Source organism: Tursiops truncatus, chromosome 19 (genome assembly GCF_011762595.2).
Source record: "Tursiops truncatus isolate mTurTru1 chromosome 19, mTurTru1.mat.Y, whole genome shotgun sequence".
Lineage (NCBI taxonomy): Eukaryota > Metazoa > Chordata > Mammalia > Artiodactyla > Delphinidae > Tursiops > Tursiops truncatus.
The window spans coordinates 13,225,093-13,246,387 of record NC_047052.1 but is presented as its reverse complement, the minus strand read 5'-3'; the positions used below and the strand labels follow the sequence as shown (position 1 = coordinate 13,246,387).

The window sequence follows — 21,295 nt, the reverse complement described above, 5'->3', positions numbered from 1 at the left end:
GGCGCCCCCTGCAGGCTGCTTGGGAATAAGCCCCTGAAGCTCCCCGGGGCTTTCCACATTAACTGCACCTCAAAATGACTATGAGACTAAGAGCTGCCCCGAGAGGACAGCAGAGCAGGGGCCTCTCTGCTTCGTGGCACAGGCCTGCAGACCCCTGGAGAAGGTGTTGAATAGCACCTTGACCCCCCCGAGCCCAACCAGTACCTTAGAGCTACTCCCGAAAGCAGGGCCCTCCCTGGTCTGGTCTCAGTAGGGAAACTTCGCTATTGTTGAACAAGGTCCTTACTGCTCAGGGAGGATTTCCGCCCCGTGACAGCCCGGGGAGGAGGCCTGCGCCGGTTGGACACTGGAGGGTGAGGGCAGGGAGGGAGCAGGTGGGAGTTCCCTCCCCATCACACCCCTCCTGCTTTCTTCTCCCCTCCGCTCCCCTCCCCTCCCCAGATGTTGCAGCCTCAGTTCAAGTCACACAACACCAACGAGGTGCTGGAGAAGCTGTTCCAGATAGTACCAGGCGAGAACCCCTACCGTTTCCGGGACCCCCGCCGGTGCCGGCGCTGTGCTGTGGTGGGGAACTCGGGCAACCTGCGGGGCTCTGGCTACGGGCCGGATGTGGACGGGCACAACTTCATCATGAGGTAAGTCCCAGGGAGCTCAAGGCTGGACCCAGGACCGGCCTCCAGGAGGGGGCCCTGGCCTCCTTGGCCTTGTGCGGCCGCGTAGGAGCGGCCAGCTGCCAGGGGTGCTGTGATGGAGGCTCAAGTCTCTCGCTTGTCTTTGTCGGGGTGGATGAGGAGGCAGAACTGTCATTCTGAACTTTGCTTGAGGCCCGCGCTCAGCTTCCAGCTCTGAATGCCTCTGCGAAGAGCTGAAACTAGGCTCCTGGCTGATGTCTTGTGAAAACTCCCCCCAGAGGCCCTTTCACCTGCCTGGTCCCTTTTAGCAGTTGGGCCAGGAGTGTGGGCCCCAAAATAGTGTCTTGCTTAATAGCCACAGGTGATGCCTCTGGCAGACTCGCAGAGGAGGGGCATCCTGGGCAGAAAAAGGAGCTGTCGGTGCCTGCTTTGGGCTCCCATCCCTTAACCTTTACCTCATAGCATTTCGATTGTGCAGGGGCTCATTCATTCTACAGACGTCTGTGCCCAGCGTTGAGGAACAGAGAAGGGCTGGGAGGGCACTCATTCCAGACGAAGACAGGAGCAGGGAGCCCAAGCGTGAGCAGGGACTAGAGGTAGATTTGTGACCCGGACATGGGCTGCTCATTCTGCTTCTGAACTTCCGTGTTTTCAGACTTATCTCCCTAGACTTGCGGCAGGAAATGCCACAGTGGGGATCCTTCCATCCCACTCCTTGGTGGAGGAAGAGCTCTAAGAGTAAAAATACTGAAAATGCCCAGTTTTCACTAAGCATCTCTTAGGATGAGCACTGCAGAAAGACCAGGTTTCCCAGGAGGCAGGGGGAAGGGCTTTGTCTTAGAAACTGTTGCTGTCTCCATAGCAACACCAAGGCAGCAATATGTCTCTGAGGCTTTTAACATTCCTTGCAGAACCTTTCTCATGTTGAGAATGGTTGGGGGGTGGGGGGAGAGGGGGATGCTAGGCCAAATCCAGGCATCCACAGCCACCAGCTGAGAAACACCGTCCCCATTAAGGCTTCCTCTCCAACTGCTCTGTTCCTGCTCTGTTCCTCACAGACCCCAGGGCTGTCATGGCAGAGGCATATCCAGACTGTGGCTTTGGTGACAATAGGACCAATACTGTGTGTGGAGCTGTAGCAGTCCCAGCAAACTGTTATTAATGAATGGGAAAAATACTTCTCATCCCCTCTAGGAGACAGTATTTCTGAACCCTAAAGACCAAGACATCAGAGGGGTACCCAGATGGTAGGCAGACTGGCAGTTCTAAAGAAATGGATTTGGGAGAAGAGAGGCAGGATCTTAATCCCTGTTCGGGGGCCAGAGCACAGTTGGTGCTGTAGGAAAGATTCTAGGCTTCTGCTTGAAGCAGACTGGAACTGAAATGGCTGAGAACACAGACTCACTCTCTAGTTCCAAATCAGGCCACTCCTGGTTTCCCAGCCCAAAGTACCCTCCAGTCCCTCAAGGGAAGGGAACCAGAGAGGCATGAGGTACAGCACAGCGACCAGTGGGGGGGGAGGGGGGAGGGGCAGGCATCCTGGACACACTGTCACCACATCATGCCATCAATGGGAGATGGGCAGGAGGGAGCCAGTAGGGGAACCCCTGTGACACAGGGCCCAGCTAGGGGGTGCTGGCCACTCTATGGACAGGGAACGTTCAAACGAGCGTAAAAAAGCTGGGAGAGCGTGTGGCGGAGACTTTGCTCCCTCTCTCCCAGATCCCTGTGTCCCCAGTGGAAGCCCAGGTTACAGTCACACGCCTAGATGGTATGATTCTGAATTGTGATCCACACAAGATAGGAATGTTCTCACAATGTGTCACAACAGAAAAGGCCAACAGGTTTTTGTTTAAAGCTGGATCACTTGTTTTTAAGATGCTCACCAAAAAAAGGGAGCTTTGATCCTGTGTTTTGCACCACTTGAAAGGAGTTAGAAGTTGTGTGTCACAGCCTGGGGGATGGGCAGGGGGGAGATTGCTCTGGGGTTCCAGGTTCTTCTAAGACAGCAGAGGAGAGACAGCCCCACATTGCACGTCAGCCCGGGACAGCTGAAGGTGGGCTCTGTCAGAACGCGGGCATCCCTCTTGGCCTTGGAGTGGAAAGGGAGACAAGAACTTAAAGTGCAGGGACAGGGTGGCTGGGACGGGCAGAATTGAGCCATCTGCCCAGGGGCCGAAGGGGTGCTTCAGCTTCTTGTCTTGGTTCCATGTCTTCTAGGGAAGAGGACAGAACAGCCAGGTGAGCTGTAAGCTGTGAAAGGCTGTCTTTTCTTTTTAAAAAAAAAAAAATTATTAAAGTAATATGTGGGGCTTCCCTGGTGGCGCAGTGGTTGAGAGTCCACCTGCCGATGCAGGGGACACAGGTTCGTGCCCCGGTCCGGGAAGATCCCACATGCCGCAGAGTGGCTGGGCCCATGAGCCATGGCCACTGAGCCTGCGTGTCCGGAGCCTGTGGCCTGCAATGGGAGAGGCCACAACAGTGAGAGACCTGCGTACCGCAAAAAAAAAGTAATATGTCCTTGTTATTGGGGAAAAAACCCCCAGAAATGTACGCACTAAAAAGTGAATTATCCAGGACTTCCCTGGTGGCACAGTGGTTAAGAATCCGCCTGCCCATGCAGGGGATACGGGTTCAAGCCCTAGTCTGGGAAGATCCCACATGCCACGGAGCAACTAAACCCGTGAGCCACAACTTCTGAGCCTGTGCTCTAGAGCCCACGAGCCACAACTACTGAGCCCACGTGCCACAACTACTGAAGCCCGCGCACCTAGAGCCCGTGCTCCACAACAAGAGAAGCCACCGCAGTGAGAAGCCAGCACACCGCAGCAAAGAGTAGCCCCCGCTCACCGCAACTAGAGAAAGCCTGCACGCAGCAACAAAGACCCAATGCAGCTAAAAATAAAACACATTTTTTTAATAAAAGTGAATTATCTCATTCCCTAAGAGTAACCATTGTTAAAACTTTAATACTCTTCCAGATTTTTTTCTATTCTTATACAAAAGTTAGTTTTTATTCTTCCTCCCTTCCCTCCTTACTTCATTGCTTCCTTTCTTCCTTCCCTTCTCTCTCTCTCTGCCCCCTCCTTCTATCCTTTCTTTTTTTTTTTCTTTCACAAAAAATAGAATCACACTATCTAATTTTCAGTTTTCCTTTTCTGTGTTGTAATTTCCTCTGACTGCACAGGTATTCAAAAGATATGTGTTAAAAGGAAAGAAGTGAGATTCCTCACGCCACTTGGTTTTTTTCACTCAATAGCTCTTGGACGTATTTCTTACCAGCACAGGTAAATCTACTTTGTTCATTCTGGTGACTACATGCTATCCTGTTACATGAATGTACCAAAATGTATTAACCAGTTCTCTATTGTTTGATTGGTTTTCCTTTTCACTATTGTAAATAATACTGCAGTGAATATCCTTTGCACACTTATGCAACCATTTTTATAGGATAAATTTTAAGAATGGAATTGCTGGATAAGTGCATACCTATTTACATGTTTGATGGCCAGCAACAAACTGTCCTCTAAAACTCTTGTACCAGTTTCCACAGTGGTGTCTTCTCACACCACCCTCTTGTCCCTGCAGGATGAATCAGGCGCCAACCGTGGGCTTTGAGCAGGATGTCGGCAGCCGAACCACCCACCATTTCATGTACCCCGAGAGTGCCAAGAACCTGCCCGCCAACGTCAGCTTCGTGCTGGTGCCCTTCAAAGCCCTGGACCTACTGTGGATCGCCAGTGCCCTGTCCACGGGGCAGATCCGATTGTGAGCTCCTCTGCTGGCTGGAAGTGGGATATGGGTGACAGGCCCACCTTGGGAGGAGTTGTCCAGGGAACGGATCTTAGAATTCCTTTAATTGAATATTTTGGCCAAGAGGGGCAGGTGAGGAGAGAAACAGTGGTAGGGAGGGCCCAAAACGGTGGTTAGCTGAGGCCACAGCTTGTTTTGGGTCACTCCCTGCATGGTGGCAGCCAGCACACTGGTGGTAGTAAGGTGGAGAAGGACACTTTTCCAGGTCTCCTTTCTAGGAGGTAGCTCCTACTGTGGGAGCTCTGCCTTCTGAGAACTTTCTTTGGAGGCAGTTGCCCAATCACAGCTGGGAACCTCAGGAAATTCAATTCACCAAGTAGTTTTTTTTTAACAGCTTTATTGAGATATAATTCACATACCATACAATTCACACATTGAAAATGTACAGTTCAGGGGCTTTTAGTATGTCTACAGAGTTGTGTAACCATCACCACAATTAATTTTAGAATACATGCATGTTCTAAAGATGAAGATAACCTGAAGATACTCCTGTACCCCTTGGCCATCTCCCCCACTCCCTCCACCCCTCCTCCCTCCCAGCCCTAGGCAACCACTAATCTACTCTCTGTCTCACCAAGGTTTGTGTGTGTGTGTAAAAATGTATGCGTGTAACAAAATATACTATTTTAACCACACAGTTCATTAGCATTAAGTATATTCACATGGCTGCGCAAACCTTACCACAGCCCATCTCCAGAACTTTTTCATCATCTCAAATGAAAACTCTGTACCCACTAAACAGTAACTCCTCATTCCCCCCTCCCGCCAGCCTCTGATAACCACTATTCTTTCTGTTTCTGATTTGACTGTTCTAGGTACTTCATACAAGTGGAATCATATAGTGTTTGTCCTTTTGCGTCTGGCTTATTTCAGTAGCATAATGTTTTCAGGGTTCATTCACGTTGTAGCCTGTCAGGATTTCATCCCTTTTAAAGGCTGCATAGTATTCTAGTGTATGGATATACCAGATTTGTTTATCCATTCATCTGTCAATGGACAACTGGATTGTTGCCACCTTTTGCCTGTTGTCACCACGTATTTTTTAAACACGGAAGTATAAGTTACAGTTTTCTGACTTTATCTTACATTTGGGAATCACAAGGGCTAAACTAAGTGCTGTAGAGTTTAAGTCCCATGAATACTCAGAAATGGGAGTGTAGGTTACAGGCACCATGGCTGACTAATAGGGAAGGAGGGATTTGTGCCAAATATGAGGAGAGTAGCAAGAGGGCTATTGTGGGCAGAGGTAAGAGCACAAACATGGTGGGTGTGAGATGATCACAGCAGAGCCTTGTGGGAAGAAAAGTTGGGGCTGGGTTATGGAAGGCCCCAGTGCTTGTCTAAAACGTCCTTATTTCATCTTGAAGGACATAGGGAGCCACTGAAGGTTTCTGAGCGAGGAACTGCAGTGATGTGCTATGGGACAGCAGTCTGGAAGCAGGGGAGCCTGTCGTGAGGCTGTCATCACTTGGGCCTCAGTGGGAGAAAAGGCATCCCTGGGTCCATGGAGCCACTTCAGTGTTATTTTTCTTTCTGCTTTCAGCACCTATGCCCCAGTGAAGTCCTTCCTTCGAGTGGACAAAGAAAAGGTAAGTTTCCTCCTCCCCCTTCTTCATCCCCACCCCAGAGGAAACAGTGCAGACCTGACTTGTGCTGTGCCTGGTCTTGTGGTTCAGATACCCCCCAAACCCTTCTAGAACCTTCAGAGTGCCCATCTGCTGGTATGCCTGACCCCACACAGAGGCTGCAGGAACCAGAGAACCCTGATGAACAGGTCCACTGGCAAGCATGGAGGAACTGGCAGAAGCTGCTCAGAGCCTGGCCTGAGCCTCCAGGCCCCCAGAAGCCCTCACGTGCTCATTACACCTTCTCCTCTCAGGTCCAGATCTACAACCCAGCCTTCTTCAAGTACATCCACGACAGGTGGACAGAGCATCACGGGCGGTACCCTTCCACGGGGATGCTGGTACTCTTCTTTGCTCTGCATGTGTGTGATGAGGTGGGTAGTTGATAAAATAGCGGGACCCATAGATGAGAGGGAGTCCGCCCTTGTTGGGGCTTAGCAGTGCCTCAAGAGGAATGTGTTTTTGCAGGAAGAAACAAAGTGGCTTTCAGTCCCCCAATTTCTAGGTTGTAAGGTATAGATCTGCATTTCCCAGACTTAACTACTTTCATGATTTTACCAAATCTGAAATCATTTCATTGAAACGTTAAATTTATTTAAAAAGGAAATTGAATACTACTACCATAATTGATATTACTTGCCATAAACAATAAGCATAAACGTAAATGGAATGGAAATGACGTAGTTAAGTAGTTAAGTTTCAGCAGGATGGTGTCTCCCACAGCTGTGGGCCCCAGGCCTACTCTGTGTTAAAAATGGAGGTTAGTCATTCAAGGAGCCCATCTCTCTAGCAGGGGGAGCTACTGTGCCATACACGGTAGTGCTCATGCCCAGCACACCCACTTTTGCCAGTAAACTCTTCAGTGTATAGTACTGGGTACTTGACCAGCTTTCAATAAAAGTACTCCATTAAAAAAAAAAAAAAATTAGCAAGGGTTGGAGAGCTGTCACAGTCTAGCCCCAAACTGAGGTGTTCTTGATGTAATCAGAGGGTGGTTGGAAGGAGAACCGGAAGGGAGCAGAAGTCTCCCTGTGGGACTGTGTCCTTAGCGTCAGAGCTGGGTGTCCCCGGTCTAACTGCGCGCTGTAAATTGATGAGCTGCCGGCCTCTAGCTGGGGTCGGCTCGTCGCGGCTCCCCTCTCCTCCCGCACCACGACCCGAGGCTCTTCCGCGCCCTCTGCTCCCTGGTCCCCGACTTGGGGTGACTCGCGCCGCCCTCCCCCGCAGGTGAACGTGTACGGGTTCGGGGCCGACAGCCGGGGCAACTGGCACCACTACTGGGAGAATAACCGGTACGCGGGCGAGTTCCGGAAGACAGGCGTGCATGACGCCGACTTCGAGGCCCACATCATCGACATGCTGGCCAAGGCCAGCAAGATCGAGGTCTACCGAGGGAACTGAGCCCGACCCAGCCGTGACTCTTCCGGCCCTACCGCGAAGCGCCGGCAAGCGCTCCAGCCGGGACTCAGAGTCAGCCTGGGGGTGGTGGCCTAAGCGCGGGCGCGGCGCTCTATTGGGCGTCAGCAGGCAATCGGGAGCGACGCCGCCGCAGTCTGGACCAATCATGCTTCAGTCTAGCGAGCGCCGGCTATCCTCCGCCAATCACGAGACTCTGGGCGCTGGCCGGGCCTAGCATCAATCAGCGCTGGCGACGGCCGGAGCCTCTGTATCTCACAGCCAATCATGCGACTCAAGGAGAACTTCCGGCGCTGGGGCCCGTCTCCTCCAATCAATGGCCTTCGGAGGCGGGCCGGCGGCCGATCAATCCCCACTCCCGTATGCTTTTGGGTAGGATTTTATCGGTTTTTCACGCTCTCAAAGGAGCAGAAGTTTGTTCCGGCCCCGAGAAGTACTTTCCTCAGGCTCGGGCGGAGGCGGCTCAGTCGCCGGCCGGCCTGACCCCGCAGGGGGCGCGGAGGAGGAAACGGTGGGGAAGGTGAGGGACAGTAGCGGCCCGGCCTCCCCTTCCCGGTGGTCCCTCGTGGCGGAGGGGCGTTCGCGGAGGCTTTCGGGAGGTCGGCGGGTGGTCAGGTGGTTTCCAAGGAGTGCGTTTTTCCCCAGGGGAAAAGTTAGAGCCCTCCCAAACCGCTCTGGACTTCCGAGAGAACTAGACCTCACATTTCCTTTATCGGTCAGGCGCAGATGGGTGAGTGCAAACCCACCAAAGAAATGCGGTGAGAATCCAGAGGGTACGGGGGTCCCCTCCTCCTGCCTCCTCCCCTCCCGCCTTTGGCCACCCTATGGAATGGCCTTTCTGACCATGGCATTTAGTGTCTCACCAGAAAACTAGAATTGTTTTCACGTCTTGCTGCGGGCGGAATTCGCCTAGGGCTTAACTCTGGAACACAGGTGAAAGAATAGGGCAGGAAACAAGGAAGCCCCGTCACATCAGATGTAAGGTACACTTACGTGTACTCTCTGCCCCTGTTGTTCGCCCACAACCTTTTTTAAGTGTCTCTCCCTAGGTCCTGGGCCTCCTCCCCAGCCTACTTGTTGCTCTGGGAAAAAAAAAAAAAAAAAATTAAAACTTGCCCTGTGATTGGGGCACTGCTGCTCCCCGCCCTTCCCCCTTTGTCTGGCTCTAGGGAAAGGGAGCAACACGTAGGAAAGAAGGCTGGAGATGCTTTGGGCTCATGATTTAGCTAACCTGAAGTTACTAGGGGTGGCTGACCAACAGATTCTTTGCAAATAGTAAGCTGGCCATGCAAATAGCTGGGGAGGAGTAGACTTGCCCCCTGCATGCCTCCTCCCCTGCCCACACATCCCTTCCCCCTTGCTCACCTGCTGCCTTTTCCCTCTAACCCACTATCCATTTCCAGCTCTAGGAGGGCTGCGAAGCTAACAACCAGAGGTTACAGCTGGACGCTACTTGCATGACTGAACCCAGCTTAAGTCCCTAGAGGAAGCTGCTGAGGGTGTTCTCACCTTTCAAGGTTGGGGAAGTGTAGGAGGCGTGAAAGGGCTTCTGTGAAGCTTCCAAACCACTAAAAGGATCCCCCTTCCCAACAGTGACGAACACAAAAACCACCCTTTTTTCTTGGTGAGTTGATACCACCTGGTAGCCTCCTGGCCATTGGTGTAGTTCCTGCAGCTGGCTGGGGGAACAGTAGCCAGCAGGGGAGTGTATTAGAGGGTTAGGGCAGGGCAGTGGGCACCCCTAAAAGTTAATATATTGAGAACTTAGATTGAGTCTGTCCTTTCCCAGTTCCAGAAGTCGGAGGAGTAAAGAATGTTTGTGGGTTAGGGGAGCCTTTAGTGGAACGCCTCTCTCACCACCTCCTGTTGTCATTTTAGAGAGTCAAGGTACCAGTTATTCTTGCCAGTCTCATCTCAGTGCTTCCTGAAGAGGCTCTTTTGAGTGTTTAAAAGATGAAAAAACAATGCAATATGCCAAACAGTATTGAGCAGAATAATTTATTTCTTTTCTGTTCCTTTTTCTTCTTTTGTTTGGATTTTGTTTTGTTTAAAACATTAATAAATCCCCATTCTGGAAGAGGTAGGTCCCAGCATCCGGCCCAGATCTTTTCTACAACAATTATTTAAACAAATGTTGTTTTATTTTCTTCCCTTTTTCTCTGAATTAAAAAGAGCAAAGAAACTATATAGTCGTTTGTTTGTTCTGAAATGTGTTTGCTGGTGAAAAGAAGGTGTATCTGTCAGTGGGAAGTTGTGACCACGTAATGGCTAAGACTGTTGTGGGTGGATGTGAAGAGTGGAGGGCACGACTCCCACCCTTTCCTTATACGTGAGGCTTCCCAACCCCCAACTGCCAGCTATGCCTTCTGGGAGGGTGGCCTTCACCACTGTCCTTCAGGGCCCCTGAGTCGATCAGCAGGGCAGACACTGTCCGCTGCAAGGCGCCAGCACAACATGCAGATCCAGCAGGCACCAGGATGGGGCTTTTCTCCCCTCCTTTTCCAGGTTCTGTGGAACTTCCCATGATGCCATAGGTGTGGGTTGGCAGGGAATTGGCAGAATGGTAGGAGCTGGTGCCACAGGGGTCTGCGGTAACTGCCTGTGCTGTTAACTGGGCTGTCTGGACCCACTCAAGCCTACCTCCATCATGCAACGGAATGCCACTGAATGTACAATTTTATAGTCTGGTGGATCAGATAATGTGGGCCTCAACGATGGATCTCTCTTAGAGTCTGTAGTCACTTGGTGTCCTGCAATCCAGTTTCTGTCAATGCTCAAGAGCAAGCCCAGAGTTGCTTTTCAAATGGAGAATACTTTTTGGTGGAGGAGGGCATAGGTCTTTTTCTAAAACCCTAGGACTCTGGGCTGTAATTCTCTTATTTGGAGTTGCCATAGGCTCCATATGACATCTCTCTTTGTCACAGACACTCTCCAATAGCATTTGGTTGGCTGAGTGATAAGGTCCAGCGTCCGGATGACGTACACATAGCCTGGGCCTCCGAGAATTGTTTCTTATCTGGGCCCCAGTCTTACGGGTTGTGGGTCACCACACTTTGTGGGACCAGCACTCCAGATGTTGTACCTGTTACCTCCAGAATCAGGAGTCTCACCAAATCGTGTCTTTTTTTTAATGTTGGCCAAGGACTGTGTTGTTTTGATTCAGCAAAGATATCACATCTAGAACCACAGGTTAGCATTGCCACTTGTTTACCTTTGCAATAAACTACTATCATTCTCCATGATTCAGATGGTGAGTGAATGAAACGAGGAAGAAGTCACCCACCCTTCCATAACTCAGTTTGGATGGCAGCGCCAGTCTCTGCAAATCCTGCTGGAATGTGGTATTGAGTTTGACTTACCATGTTGGAGATAGTTTCAGGGACTTCTATTAGGCCTATCCCATCATAATCACCTTCCCTCCACGGGTCTGGTTGCCAATATGGTGATTTTGCCAGGTAGTAAATATCTCTCTTTCCTTTTGGAACTAAGGAAATTACCTTAAAATGGGTCTGTGGTCTCATTGGACCCACCATTAAATGGACTTGGACCAGAGCTCCATCTATCATTAGCCATAGTAAGCTCCAACTCTCATAATAAGGTGGACTGCATTGGCATTTGGGTCTCAGAGCCAGTGTCTGATAACTCCTGATGGTCTGGGTATTTCCCTTTCCCCAGTGCACTGTCACTCCAGGAAATAGGTTCCTCGGGAAAAGCTTGGGGGAAGAGCCACACTACATACCTGCTACATCAGAGAATAGTTCCTCAAAGGACCCTGAGATCGCCTTGAAAAAGGCTCCAGGTGTGTGACCTGATTAGGTCTGGGAACTGGGTAAGAAGCCAAAAATTCCCATCATTGTGACTCAGGTTTCTTCTCGGCACTCCTAGAATGTTCCTTCCCATACACATCAAGCAGTACCTTAGAGGGCTGCCCAGCATCTGTTTTACTTCTGGGGACCTTAATGGTCGATTAACTGTTGTCCCAAATGCTTATAGGTCAGAACTCTAATTGACAAACTGGGTTGTTGTGGTAAATGTGCCTCCCTGTGTCACGTAGGGAGGCACGGCTTTCTCGTCTTTGTCAGGCTGAGATCCATTCTTTTCTGACCCTCACATAACAGCCACCAGAATTCTTTAAAGATGGTGCCCCAATCACTACTACATTAAAAAAAAAATTATTGAAGTATAGTTGATTTACAATATTGTGTTAATTTCTGCTATACAGCAAAGTGCTTCAGTTATACATATATATTCTTTTTTTTTAATTAATTTTTTTTTTTTGGCTGCTTTTGGGTCTTTGTTGCTGTGCGTGGGCTTTCTGTAGTTGCAGTGAGCGAGGGCTACTCTTCATTGCAGTGCGCGGGCTTCTTGTTGCGGAGCGTGGGCTCTAGGCATGTGGGCTCAGTAGTTGTGGCACACGGGCTTAGTTGCTCCGCGGCATGTGGGATCTTCCCAGACCAGGGCTCGAACCTGTGTCCCCTGCATTGGCAGGTGGATTCTCAACCACTACGCCACCAGGGAAGCCCTACATATATATTCTTGTTCGTATTCTTTTCCATTACGATTTATCACAGGATATTGAATATAGTTCCCTGTACTATACAGTAGGACCTTGTTGTTTATCCATTCTATACATATAATAGTTTGTATCTGCTAATCCCAAACTCCCAATCCTTCCTTTCTCCCACCCACCTCCTCCTTGGCAACCACAAGTCTGTTCTCTACGTCTATGAGTCTGTTTCTGTTTCGTAGATATGTTCATTTGTGTCACATTGTAGATTCCACATATAAGTGATATCATACAGTATATGTCTTGTTCTTTCTGATTTACTTAACTTACTATGATAATCTCTAGTTGCATCCATGTTGCTGTAAATGGCGTTATTTCATTCTTTTGCATGGCTAAGTAATATTCCACTGTATATATGTACCACATCTTCTTTATCCATTCATCTGTCGATGGACATTTAGGTTGTTTCCAGGTCTTGGCTATTGTAAATAGTGCTGCTCTGAAGCATAGGGGTACATGACTAATACATTTTTTTTTAAAAGACATTGTTTTGAAATTATGGGTTTTTTTAATTTTTGTTTTTTGGCTGCATTGGGTCTTCGTTGCTGCGCGCGGGCTTTCTCTAGTTGTGGCAAGTGGGCGCTACTCTTCGTTGCAGTGCACAGCCTTCTCGTTGCAGTGGCTTCTTGTTGCAGAGCATGGGCTCTAGAGCGTGCGGGCTTCAGTAGTTGCGACATGTGGGCTCAGTAGTTGCAGCATGCGGGCTCTATATTGCAGGCTCAGTAGTTGTGGCTCACGGGCTCTAGAGCACAGGCTTAGTAGTTGTGATGCACGGGCTTAGTTGGTCCACCACATGTGGGATCTTCCCGGACCAGGGATTAAACCCGTGTACCCTGCATTGGCAGGTGGATTCTTAACCACTGAGCCACCAGGGAAGTCCCGACTAATACATTTTTTTAATATAAATTTATTTATTTATCTTTGGCTGTGTTGGATCTTTGCTGCTGCACACGGTTTCTCTCCAGTTGCTGTGAGTGGAGGCAACTCTTCGTTGCAGTGTGTGGGCTTCTCATTGCGGTGGCTTCTCATTGTGGAGCATGGGCTCTTGGCGTGCGGGCTTCAGTAGTTGCAGCACGCGGGCTCAGTAGTTGTGGCTCACGGGCTCTAGAGCACAGGCTCAGTAGTTGTAGCGCACGGGCTTAGTTGCTCCGCAGCATGTGGGATCTTGCCGGACCAGGTATTGAACCCGTGTCCCCTGCACTGGCAGGTGGATTCTCAACCACTGCGCCACCAGGGAAGCCCCCCAACTAATACATTTTTTGTTTGTTTGTTTTGTTTTGTGGTACACGGGCCTCTCACTGTTGTGGCCTCTCCCGTTGCGGACCACAGGCTCCGGACGTGCAGGCCCAGCGGCCATGGCTTACGGGCCCAGCAACTCCGCGGCATGCGGGATCCTCCCGGACCGGGGCACGAACTCGTGTCCCATGCATCGGCAGGCGGACTCTCAACCACTGTGCCACCAGGGAAGCCCGACTAATACATTTTTAAATTAATTTTTAAAAACTATTTTTGGGGGCTTCCCTGGTGGCGCAGTGGTTGAGAGTCCGCCTGCCGATGCAGGGGACACGGGTTCTTGCCCCGGTCCAGGAAGATCCCATATGCTGCGGAGCGGCTGGGCCCGTGAGCCATGGCCGCTGGGCCTGCGCGTCCGGAGCCTGTGGTCCGCAACGGGAGAGGCCACACCAGTGAGAGGCCCGTGTACCGCAAAAAAAAAACAAAAACAAAACTATTTTTGTTGTGGGATATAATGCATAAACAGAAAAGAGCATAAGAATAAATGTACAAAAATATATAGCTTCATGAATTATTATTTTTTAAAAGCTCCATAATGGACATTTATTTCATAAAGCAAAGATGGAATACTATATAATACATATAGATTATAGATTATAAATAGATAGAATTATATAATTCCTGTGGTAAAGGAAAAGCAATTTCCACTGCCATTTGGATATCAAAATGGACTGAAGAAAAAAGAGGTAATTGAACATGTTATATGGAAGAACTGGAAAAGCTAGAATTTTATTTTTCCAGCTTTATTGAGGTACAATTGACATAGAAAATTATATATGTATGTAAGGTATACTCATAGTGATTTTATGTGTGTGTATATTGCAAAATGATTACCACAATAAGATTAGTTAACACATCACATCATATAGTTAAAATATTTGTGTGTGTGATGAGAACTTTCAAAATCTACTTTCTTAGCAACTTTCAAACATACAGTAAAATATTGTTAACTATAATTACCATGCTGTACATTACATCCCCAGAGCTTATTTATCTTGTAACTAGAAGTTTATACCTTTGGACCACCTTAACCCGTTCCCCCACCCTGGCAAGCACCAGTCGCTCTCTGTTTCTGTGAATTTAGTTGTTTTAGGTTCCATGTAAAAGTGAGACCATACAGTATTTGTCTTTCTCCATCTGACTTATTTCAGTTAGCATAATGCCCTCAATGTCCATCCATGTTGTTGCAAAAGGCAGGATTTCCTTTTTTATGGCTGAATAATATTCCATTGTGTATATATGCATGACATTTTCTTTATTCATTCATCTGTTGATGGACATTTAGATTATTTCCATGTCTTGGCTATTGTAAATAATGCTGCAGTGAACATGGGGGTGCAGATGTCTCTTCAAGACAGTGATTTTATTCTTTTGGATGTGTACCCAGAAGTGGAATTGTTGGATCATATGGTAGTTCTGTATGCACATGCAAAAGAATGAAACTGGACCCATATCTCACACCACTCAAAAAAATTAACTCCAAATGGATTAGACTTAAATGTAAAACCTGAAACCAAAATATATAAAGAACTCACATAACTCAATAGCAAAAAACCCAATCTGATTAAAAAATGGGCAGATATGAATAGACATTTCTCCAATGAAGACATACAGATGGTCAGCAGGTACATGAAAAGATATGCAACATCATTAATCATCAGGGAAATGCAAATCAAAGCCATAATGAGATATCACCACACTCCTGTTAGAGCAGCTGTTATCAGAAAGACAAGAGATAACAAGCGCTGGTGAAGATGTGGAACGAAGGGAACCCTTGTGCCCTGTTGGGGGAAATTGAAATTGATGCAGCCACTATGAAAAACAGTATGGCGGTTCCTTAATGAATTATTTTAAGATGAACATTCATGTAGCCACCACTCGGGTTGTGCAAGCACCCCAGAGGCCTCTCTGTTCCATCTTCCTTGCCAAGCACAGCCCCCTTCCTTCCCCTGAAGGTGACCACCGCCCTGACATTCCATATTCACTTGAGTATTTCTGGATACTCAATTCTCTTTCATTAGTCTGATTACCTAGACCCAAGTCCGCATGGAAATTTGGTTTATAATAGAGATGGCCTCTCAAATCACTTAGGAAAAGATGGATATTTAAATAAATTTTATTGGGATAACTAGATAACCATCTGGAAAAAGATAAAATTAGATCCATAGCCTAAACCATTCACCAAAATGCCAAGTGAATCAGAGCTAAATGTTAAAAATAAAACCCTAAAAGTAGTAGTTCTTTGATATATTCAAACAGAATATTATCAGCTTTGTAGCTGGTTTTTGGACTGGAATTTTTTTCATGCTCTATATAGTTCCCTGTATTACTAAAAATTGGAGCTTTTTCATTCATTTTTCTGTGTGTTCCAAACATTTTGTTAAATTCCCTCTTCCAATGTAACTGCTTCCATTATATTTGTCCATGTGAGTTTATACCTTTTTCTTTCCTTCCCGATAAATTCAGTGAACTCTTGGAAAGGAAAATTAGGTAAGTGTGGTGTTTAATCACATACTAGCAGACACCTTTTTCTTCGTCTGTTTTCCTCTGTCTCCACAGAGCTGATTTCTTGTGGTTGTTTATTTAACCCCTCTCTGTCATGATGGAGGCTTTTTAAATAATTGGGAATTGGAAATTTTTCTCTCCTCTGTATTAAGTGGATCAAGAAGCTGCTTGGGAATTTTGTGTACCTAGATGGAGCATATCTATGATCTGGATTGACCTTAGGGTGACTGGACAGGGAACCAGCCGTTCCAAGGCAGGGAGGGTGGTCAGGATAAGCTAGGTTGTGCTACAGTAACAAACACCCTTCAAACTCGCAGGGGCTTAAAACAACAAAGTTTGTTTCTCACTCAAGCCACTTTTCCATCACGGGCTGTGCTCATCATGGTCACTCAGGGACCCAGACAGAAAGGAGTGCCGTCTGTGGTGGATCTGTTGTTTCAGGGCCAGGAAAAGAGTGTCTGGTGAGCCACAGGCTGGCTCTGAATGCTTCTGTCAAGAAGTTCACATTTCCTTGATGTCAAAGAAGTCCCATGTCCATGCCTCAGTCTAGCAGGGGATGTGTGTTCCTCTGGGAGAGGCACCGTGTTTGAGTGAGCAGTAATACAGTCTGAACACAGACGGCTCTTTGGAGAGAAACATTACGATTTATGGCGAGACCAGGGGTGGTGGATACACACTTGGCTGGCACTCTGGCTGGATGCTAGAGGAAGGGCAGGAAGCGATTAAATATTTTACCCATCAGAGGAGTGAACGGCTGAGGGCTGCCATTCAGCAGGCGAGGAACTGCTGCCTGTTACATATCTGGCAAAATAGGAAAACATTCCTGGCTTGGTGAGGGGAAGGGTGAAATCCTGAAACCCTTTAAAAAATCAAATTATTCCTTTCTGAGTAAATTAGGAATCAATGCTCCTTCTCACTACCCTTCCAGAAAAATCACAGCTTCTGCGGTGAGTTTGTCTGTGTGACAACTAACGCACAAAAATGCAAGATGGCCCCTCCCCTTACACTTGCCGAACTGTGGGTATCAGGACCAGCCTGCTCCCCGAGAATATAGAAACAACACCTTTCATCTAACAACTGTTTCTGCTGAGAATAATACAGGCTCTTTCTGGCAACATGGCTTCTCTCCAGGGAGAAGGCTTGGTGAAGTAGAAAGAACATATGGTGTCTGCATTCAGAAGGATCTGAGTTCAATCCTTCTTTTGCTATGAGGTAACTTTGCCTTTTCTTTCTATACACTTAAAACTGTTCTAAAAAAATCAATTCTATTAAAAAAAAAAAAAACCCACTCTTTTCAATGGAAAGACTCAGGGGAAAGTGTCCAGAAGAGCCAACCAATCAGGAACATCCAGTTTAGAACTTATGGGAGCAAGAAATAGTTTTATTGTAAATGTAATCATTTCGCTTTCTCTTTCTCTACTGAAATTCGGTTGTGTTCTTATTTTTGTCCTTAAAATGAGAGTATAATTAGGATGTAAAATCTAGGATTCCCATTTACTGAGTTTATTTCAATGACTTTCTCATTTCTAAAATTTCTAATCTACCAGTGGTATGCTGGTAAACTGCCTCTGAAAACAAACTAAAACCCCTGATTTATATAGTGTTGCTGATTTCTGTGGTATAAATATTCCCAGCACAGCCAGTTTCAATCTGCCAGTGATTTACCAGCCAGCTTGTGTGAGTTTCAGCACACCACTGCTCTTGTCCAAATTTACTTCATAGTTTCTTGCTCTTTTCAGTGAAATGTAATCATTTCACTTTCTCTTTGAGCATCCAAACATACTGTAAGCCTCTTATGAGGCCATTCCATAAAATAAATTTTATCTGGGGTGAATTTGGTACCTTTTTTTTGAAGTATAGTTGATTTACAATATTAGTTTCAGGTGTACAACACAGTGATTCAATGTTTTTATAGATCATGCTCCATTTAAAGTTATTAAAAAATAATGGCTGTATTTCCCTGTGCTGTACAATATATCCTGGCTGCTTATTTATGTTATACTTAGTATTTGTATCTCTTAATCCCATACCCCTATCTTGCCCCTCCCCACCTTCCCTCTATTGTTTGCGTTTTTCTTTGCATTCAATTTCTTCTCTCCCCACAATCCACAGGTGGGTTTGCTTTTTTAAAAAAAATTATTTATTTATTTTTGGCTGCATTGGGTCTTCGTTGCTGCGTGCGGGCTTTCTCTAGTTGCAGCGAGGGGGATGCTACTCTTGGTTGCGGTGAGCAGGTTTCTCATTGCGGTGGCTTCTCTTGTTGCAGAACACAGGCTCTAGGCGCGCAGGCTCAGTAGTTGTGGCTCGCGGGCTCTAGACCACAGGCTCGGTCACGGGCTTAGTTGCTCCGCGGTATGTGGGATCCTCCCAGACCAGGGCTCGAACCCGTGTACCCTGCATTGGCAGGCGGATTCTTAACCACCGCGCCACCAGGGAAGCCCCACAGGTGGATTTAGCAATTGGCTCCATCCAGCTCCCCGCCCCTCTCGCCCTTATTCTAGAGCCAGGTGCGCTGATTCAGTGAGATCAGAGGATATCAGACCAGGCAGGCAGTTGACAGGATGGTGTGGCTTACCGGTTGCAGCGGGGATCCGCATCCTCCTGTCTCCTTTCTGGGCCTGCGTCTTGATGAAAGTCTCTGTCCAACTGGCGTGCAGGCGAAGCTCCAATCCAGCGCCCTCCAAGCGGCGAGGCTGCCTTGAGTTCTGGTCTTGTGTGCAGCGCTTCGCTTCCCAGCCCCTCTGCTGAGCGGGACCTAACAGCCTGCAGCTGCTCGGTCCCCGGACGGGAGCCCAGCAAGCTTTGGCTTCAGCCCTGCTCGCAGCTTTGCATGTTTCCCCATTACTGGTCCACAGAAGTATTCATCTCGTTTTTCGGGTCAGGCGGTGTTTTGTTTTCTAGTTTTACCTTTTCTGTATCACTGTTGTGTTTTGGGGTCAAAGCGGGTGTCACTTATCTGGAATGCTGGCACTGCACACGACCTCCTCTCCCTCTTTGCCTGTCTCCCTTCCAAGCACCCTGAGCACTGCTTCCTCTCTACCCCACCTCGCCTTGTCCCCGGCCTTTCTGGAAACTTGTTCCAATTCTCGCTCCCACTTTTCTTCCCAGAACCCCTTCCCGCATCAGTGGCTTGCATGCGCCCCTGAGACACCTGCAGTCACCGTAGCTGCTGCATCCCCAGGACACTCAGTCTCACTTTCTCTCACACGTGATCCCAGCTGGACCCTGTCGCTCAGTCTCGGCTCCAGCCCAAACACCCACTCACCCGGAGGTAACCGCCTGTAATCGCTCACAGCAAATCAGGCAGGCAAAACGACACTTCAAAACCTACAAAAACATGAGTAAATAATTTATAATACTGGGCTTCCCTTGTGGCGCAGTGGTTGAGAGTCCGCCTGCCGATCCAGGGGACACGGGTTCGTGCCCCGGTCTAGGAAGATCCCACATGCCGCGGAGCGGCTGGGCCCATGAGTCATGGCCGCTGGGCCTGCGCGTTCGGAGCCTGTGCTCCGCGGCGGGAGAGGCCACAGCAGTGAGAGGCCCGTGTACCGCAAAAAAATATATATAAATAAATAAAAATAAAAAGTAATAATAATAATAATTTATAATACTGAGATGAGGAAAGGTTTTCTAGCCATGACATGAAATCCAGATTTCTTAATAATGAAGTCTGAGCAATATTAAATTTTTTGTTTTTGTTTAACATCTTTATTGGAGTATAATTGCTTTACAATGGTTAGTTTCTGCTGTATAACAAAGTGAATCAGCTATACATATGCATATATCCCCATATCTCCTCCCTCTTGCGTCTCCCTCCCACCCTCCCTATCCCACTCCTCTAGGTGGTCACATAGCACCTGAGCTGAGCTGATCTCCCTGAGCTATGCGGCTGCTTCCCACTAGCTGTTTTACATTTGGTAATGTATGTATGTCCATGCCACTCTCTCATTTCGTCCCAGCTTACCCTTCTCCCTCCCCGTGTCCTCAAGTCCATTCTCTACGTCTGCGTCTTTATTCCTGTCCTGCCCCTAGGTTCTTCAGAATCAATTTTTTTTGGTTTAGATTCCATATATATGTGTTAGCATATGGTATGTTTTTCTTTTTCTGACTTCACTCAGTATGACAGACTCTAGGTCCATCCACCTCACTGCAAATAACTCAATTTCGTTTCTTTTTATGGCAGAGTAATATTCCATTGTATATATGTGCCACATCTTCTTTATCCATTCATCTGTCGATGGACACTTAGGTTGCTTTTGTGTCCTGCCTATTGTAAATAGTGCTGCAGTGAACATTGTGGTACATGACTCTTTGAATTATGGTTTTCTCCAGGCATATGCCCAATAATGCGATTGCTGGGTCGTATGGTAGTTCTTTTATTTAGTTTTTTTAAGGAACCTCCATACTGTTCTCCATAGTGGCTGTATCAGTTTACATTCCCACCAACAGTGCAAGAAGGTTCCCTTTTCTCCACACCCTCTCCAGCATTTATTGTTTTTTGGTTTTTTTTTCGGTACGTGGGCCTCTCACTGTTGTGGCCTCTCCCGTTGCGGACCACAGGCTCCGGACGCACAGGCTCAGCAGCCATGGCTCACGGGCCCAGCCGCTCCATGGCATGTGGGATCTTCCCAGACAGGGGCACGAACCCGTGTCCCCTGCATCGGCAGGCGGACTCTCAACCACTGTGTCAGCAGGGAAGCCCTAACGTTTATTGTTTATAGACTTTTTAATGATGGCCATTCTGACTAATATTAAACTTTTGTGCAGTATTAAGAAAAAATGATTTTGTAAAGACAAACAAAAAGGAAAACGTCCACCACTCAAGACAGTCTAATTTCCCTAAAATAGAAAGGTGGCTAAAATTCAATGAAGACTAACAAGCCAGTAGCAAAATGGTGAGATAGGAATGGGCAACACACCAAAACAGAAAAGTCAAATACCAATAAACTGAAAATTTGCCAAACATCACTAAATTAAAAAAAATGAAGCAGTTATATAATCTATTTTTACTACTCAGACTGGCAGTTTTAAAAATTGATAATAGAGGGAGTTGGTAAGCACATAATAGGTATCTTTGTTATCACTGCAATAACATAAATTGGTAAAAACTTTTCGGCAGGCTATATTAACAATGTGTTAAAATGTTAAGGGTCCCCACTCTGACCCAACAACTCTACTTCCAGGTATACATCCTGAGTGAGTCTCAGCTGGGCTCAGAGAGGAGCGGGACTGGTATTTTCACCGTGGGCAGCAACACAGTGGAAGCCCCCATGTGCCTATCACTAGGAGCCATGATGTAATGCTGGGGCAGCTACACGCTGGAATGATGCTTGTTGAGAGTGAGGCACATCCCTGGCACATGTCCAAGATACACGGGTAAGTGAAAAGGCAGGTCGCACAACAGCGTGAGTTGAGTAGAATGTTCACATTTTTGTAAGAGAAAA

General features: G+C 47.6%; 1 protein-coding gene across 11 annotated transcripts in view; it reads left to right on the top strand.

Annotated features, from left to right (window-relative positions):
- The window catches only part of ST3GAL2 (ST3 beta-galactoside alpha-2,3-sialyltransferase 2), a 95,820-nt gene that overhangs the window by 46,622 nt on the left and 27,903 nt on the right, over positions 1–21,295 (top strand). For 7 of the 11 annotated variants that reach the window (XR_012327927.1, XR_012327928.1, XR_012327925.1 and 4 more), the window contains exons 3-7: positions 442–635; positions 4,221–4,400; positions 5,989–6,034; positions 6,325–6,444; positions 21,035–21,227. Coding sequence is in view for 2 of the 11 variants with exons in the window: in XM_033844007.2 (XP_033699898.1) it covers positions 442–635; positions 4,221–4,400; positions 5,989–6,034; positions 6,325–6,444; positions 7,298–7,471 (714 nt within the window). In the remaining 9 variants the exon portion in view is untranslated. Of the gene's footprint in view, positions 1–441; positions 636–4,220; positions 4,401–5,988; positions 6,035–6,324; positions 6,445–7,297; positions 9,672–16,982; positions 17,064–21,034; positions 21,270–21,295 lie in introns of those variants that run through there. The other 4 variants (XM_033844007.2, XM_033844006.2, XR_012327924.1 and 1 more) reach the window with 3 other exon arrangements.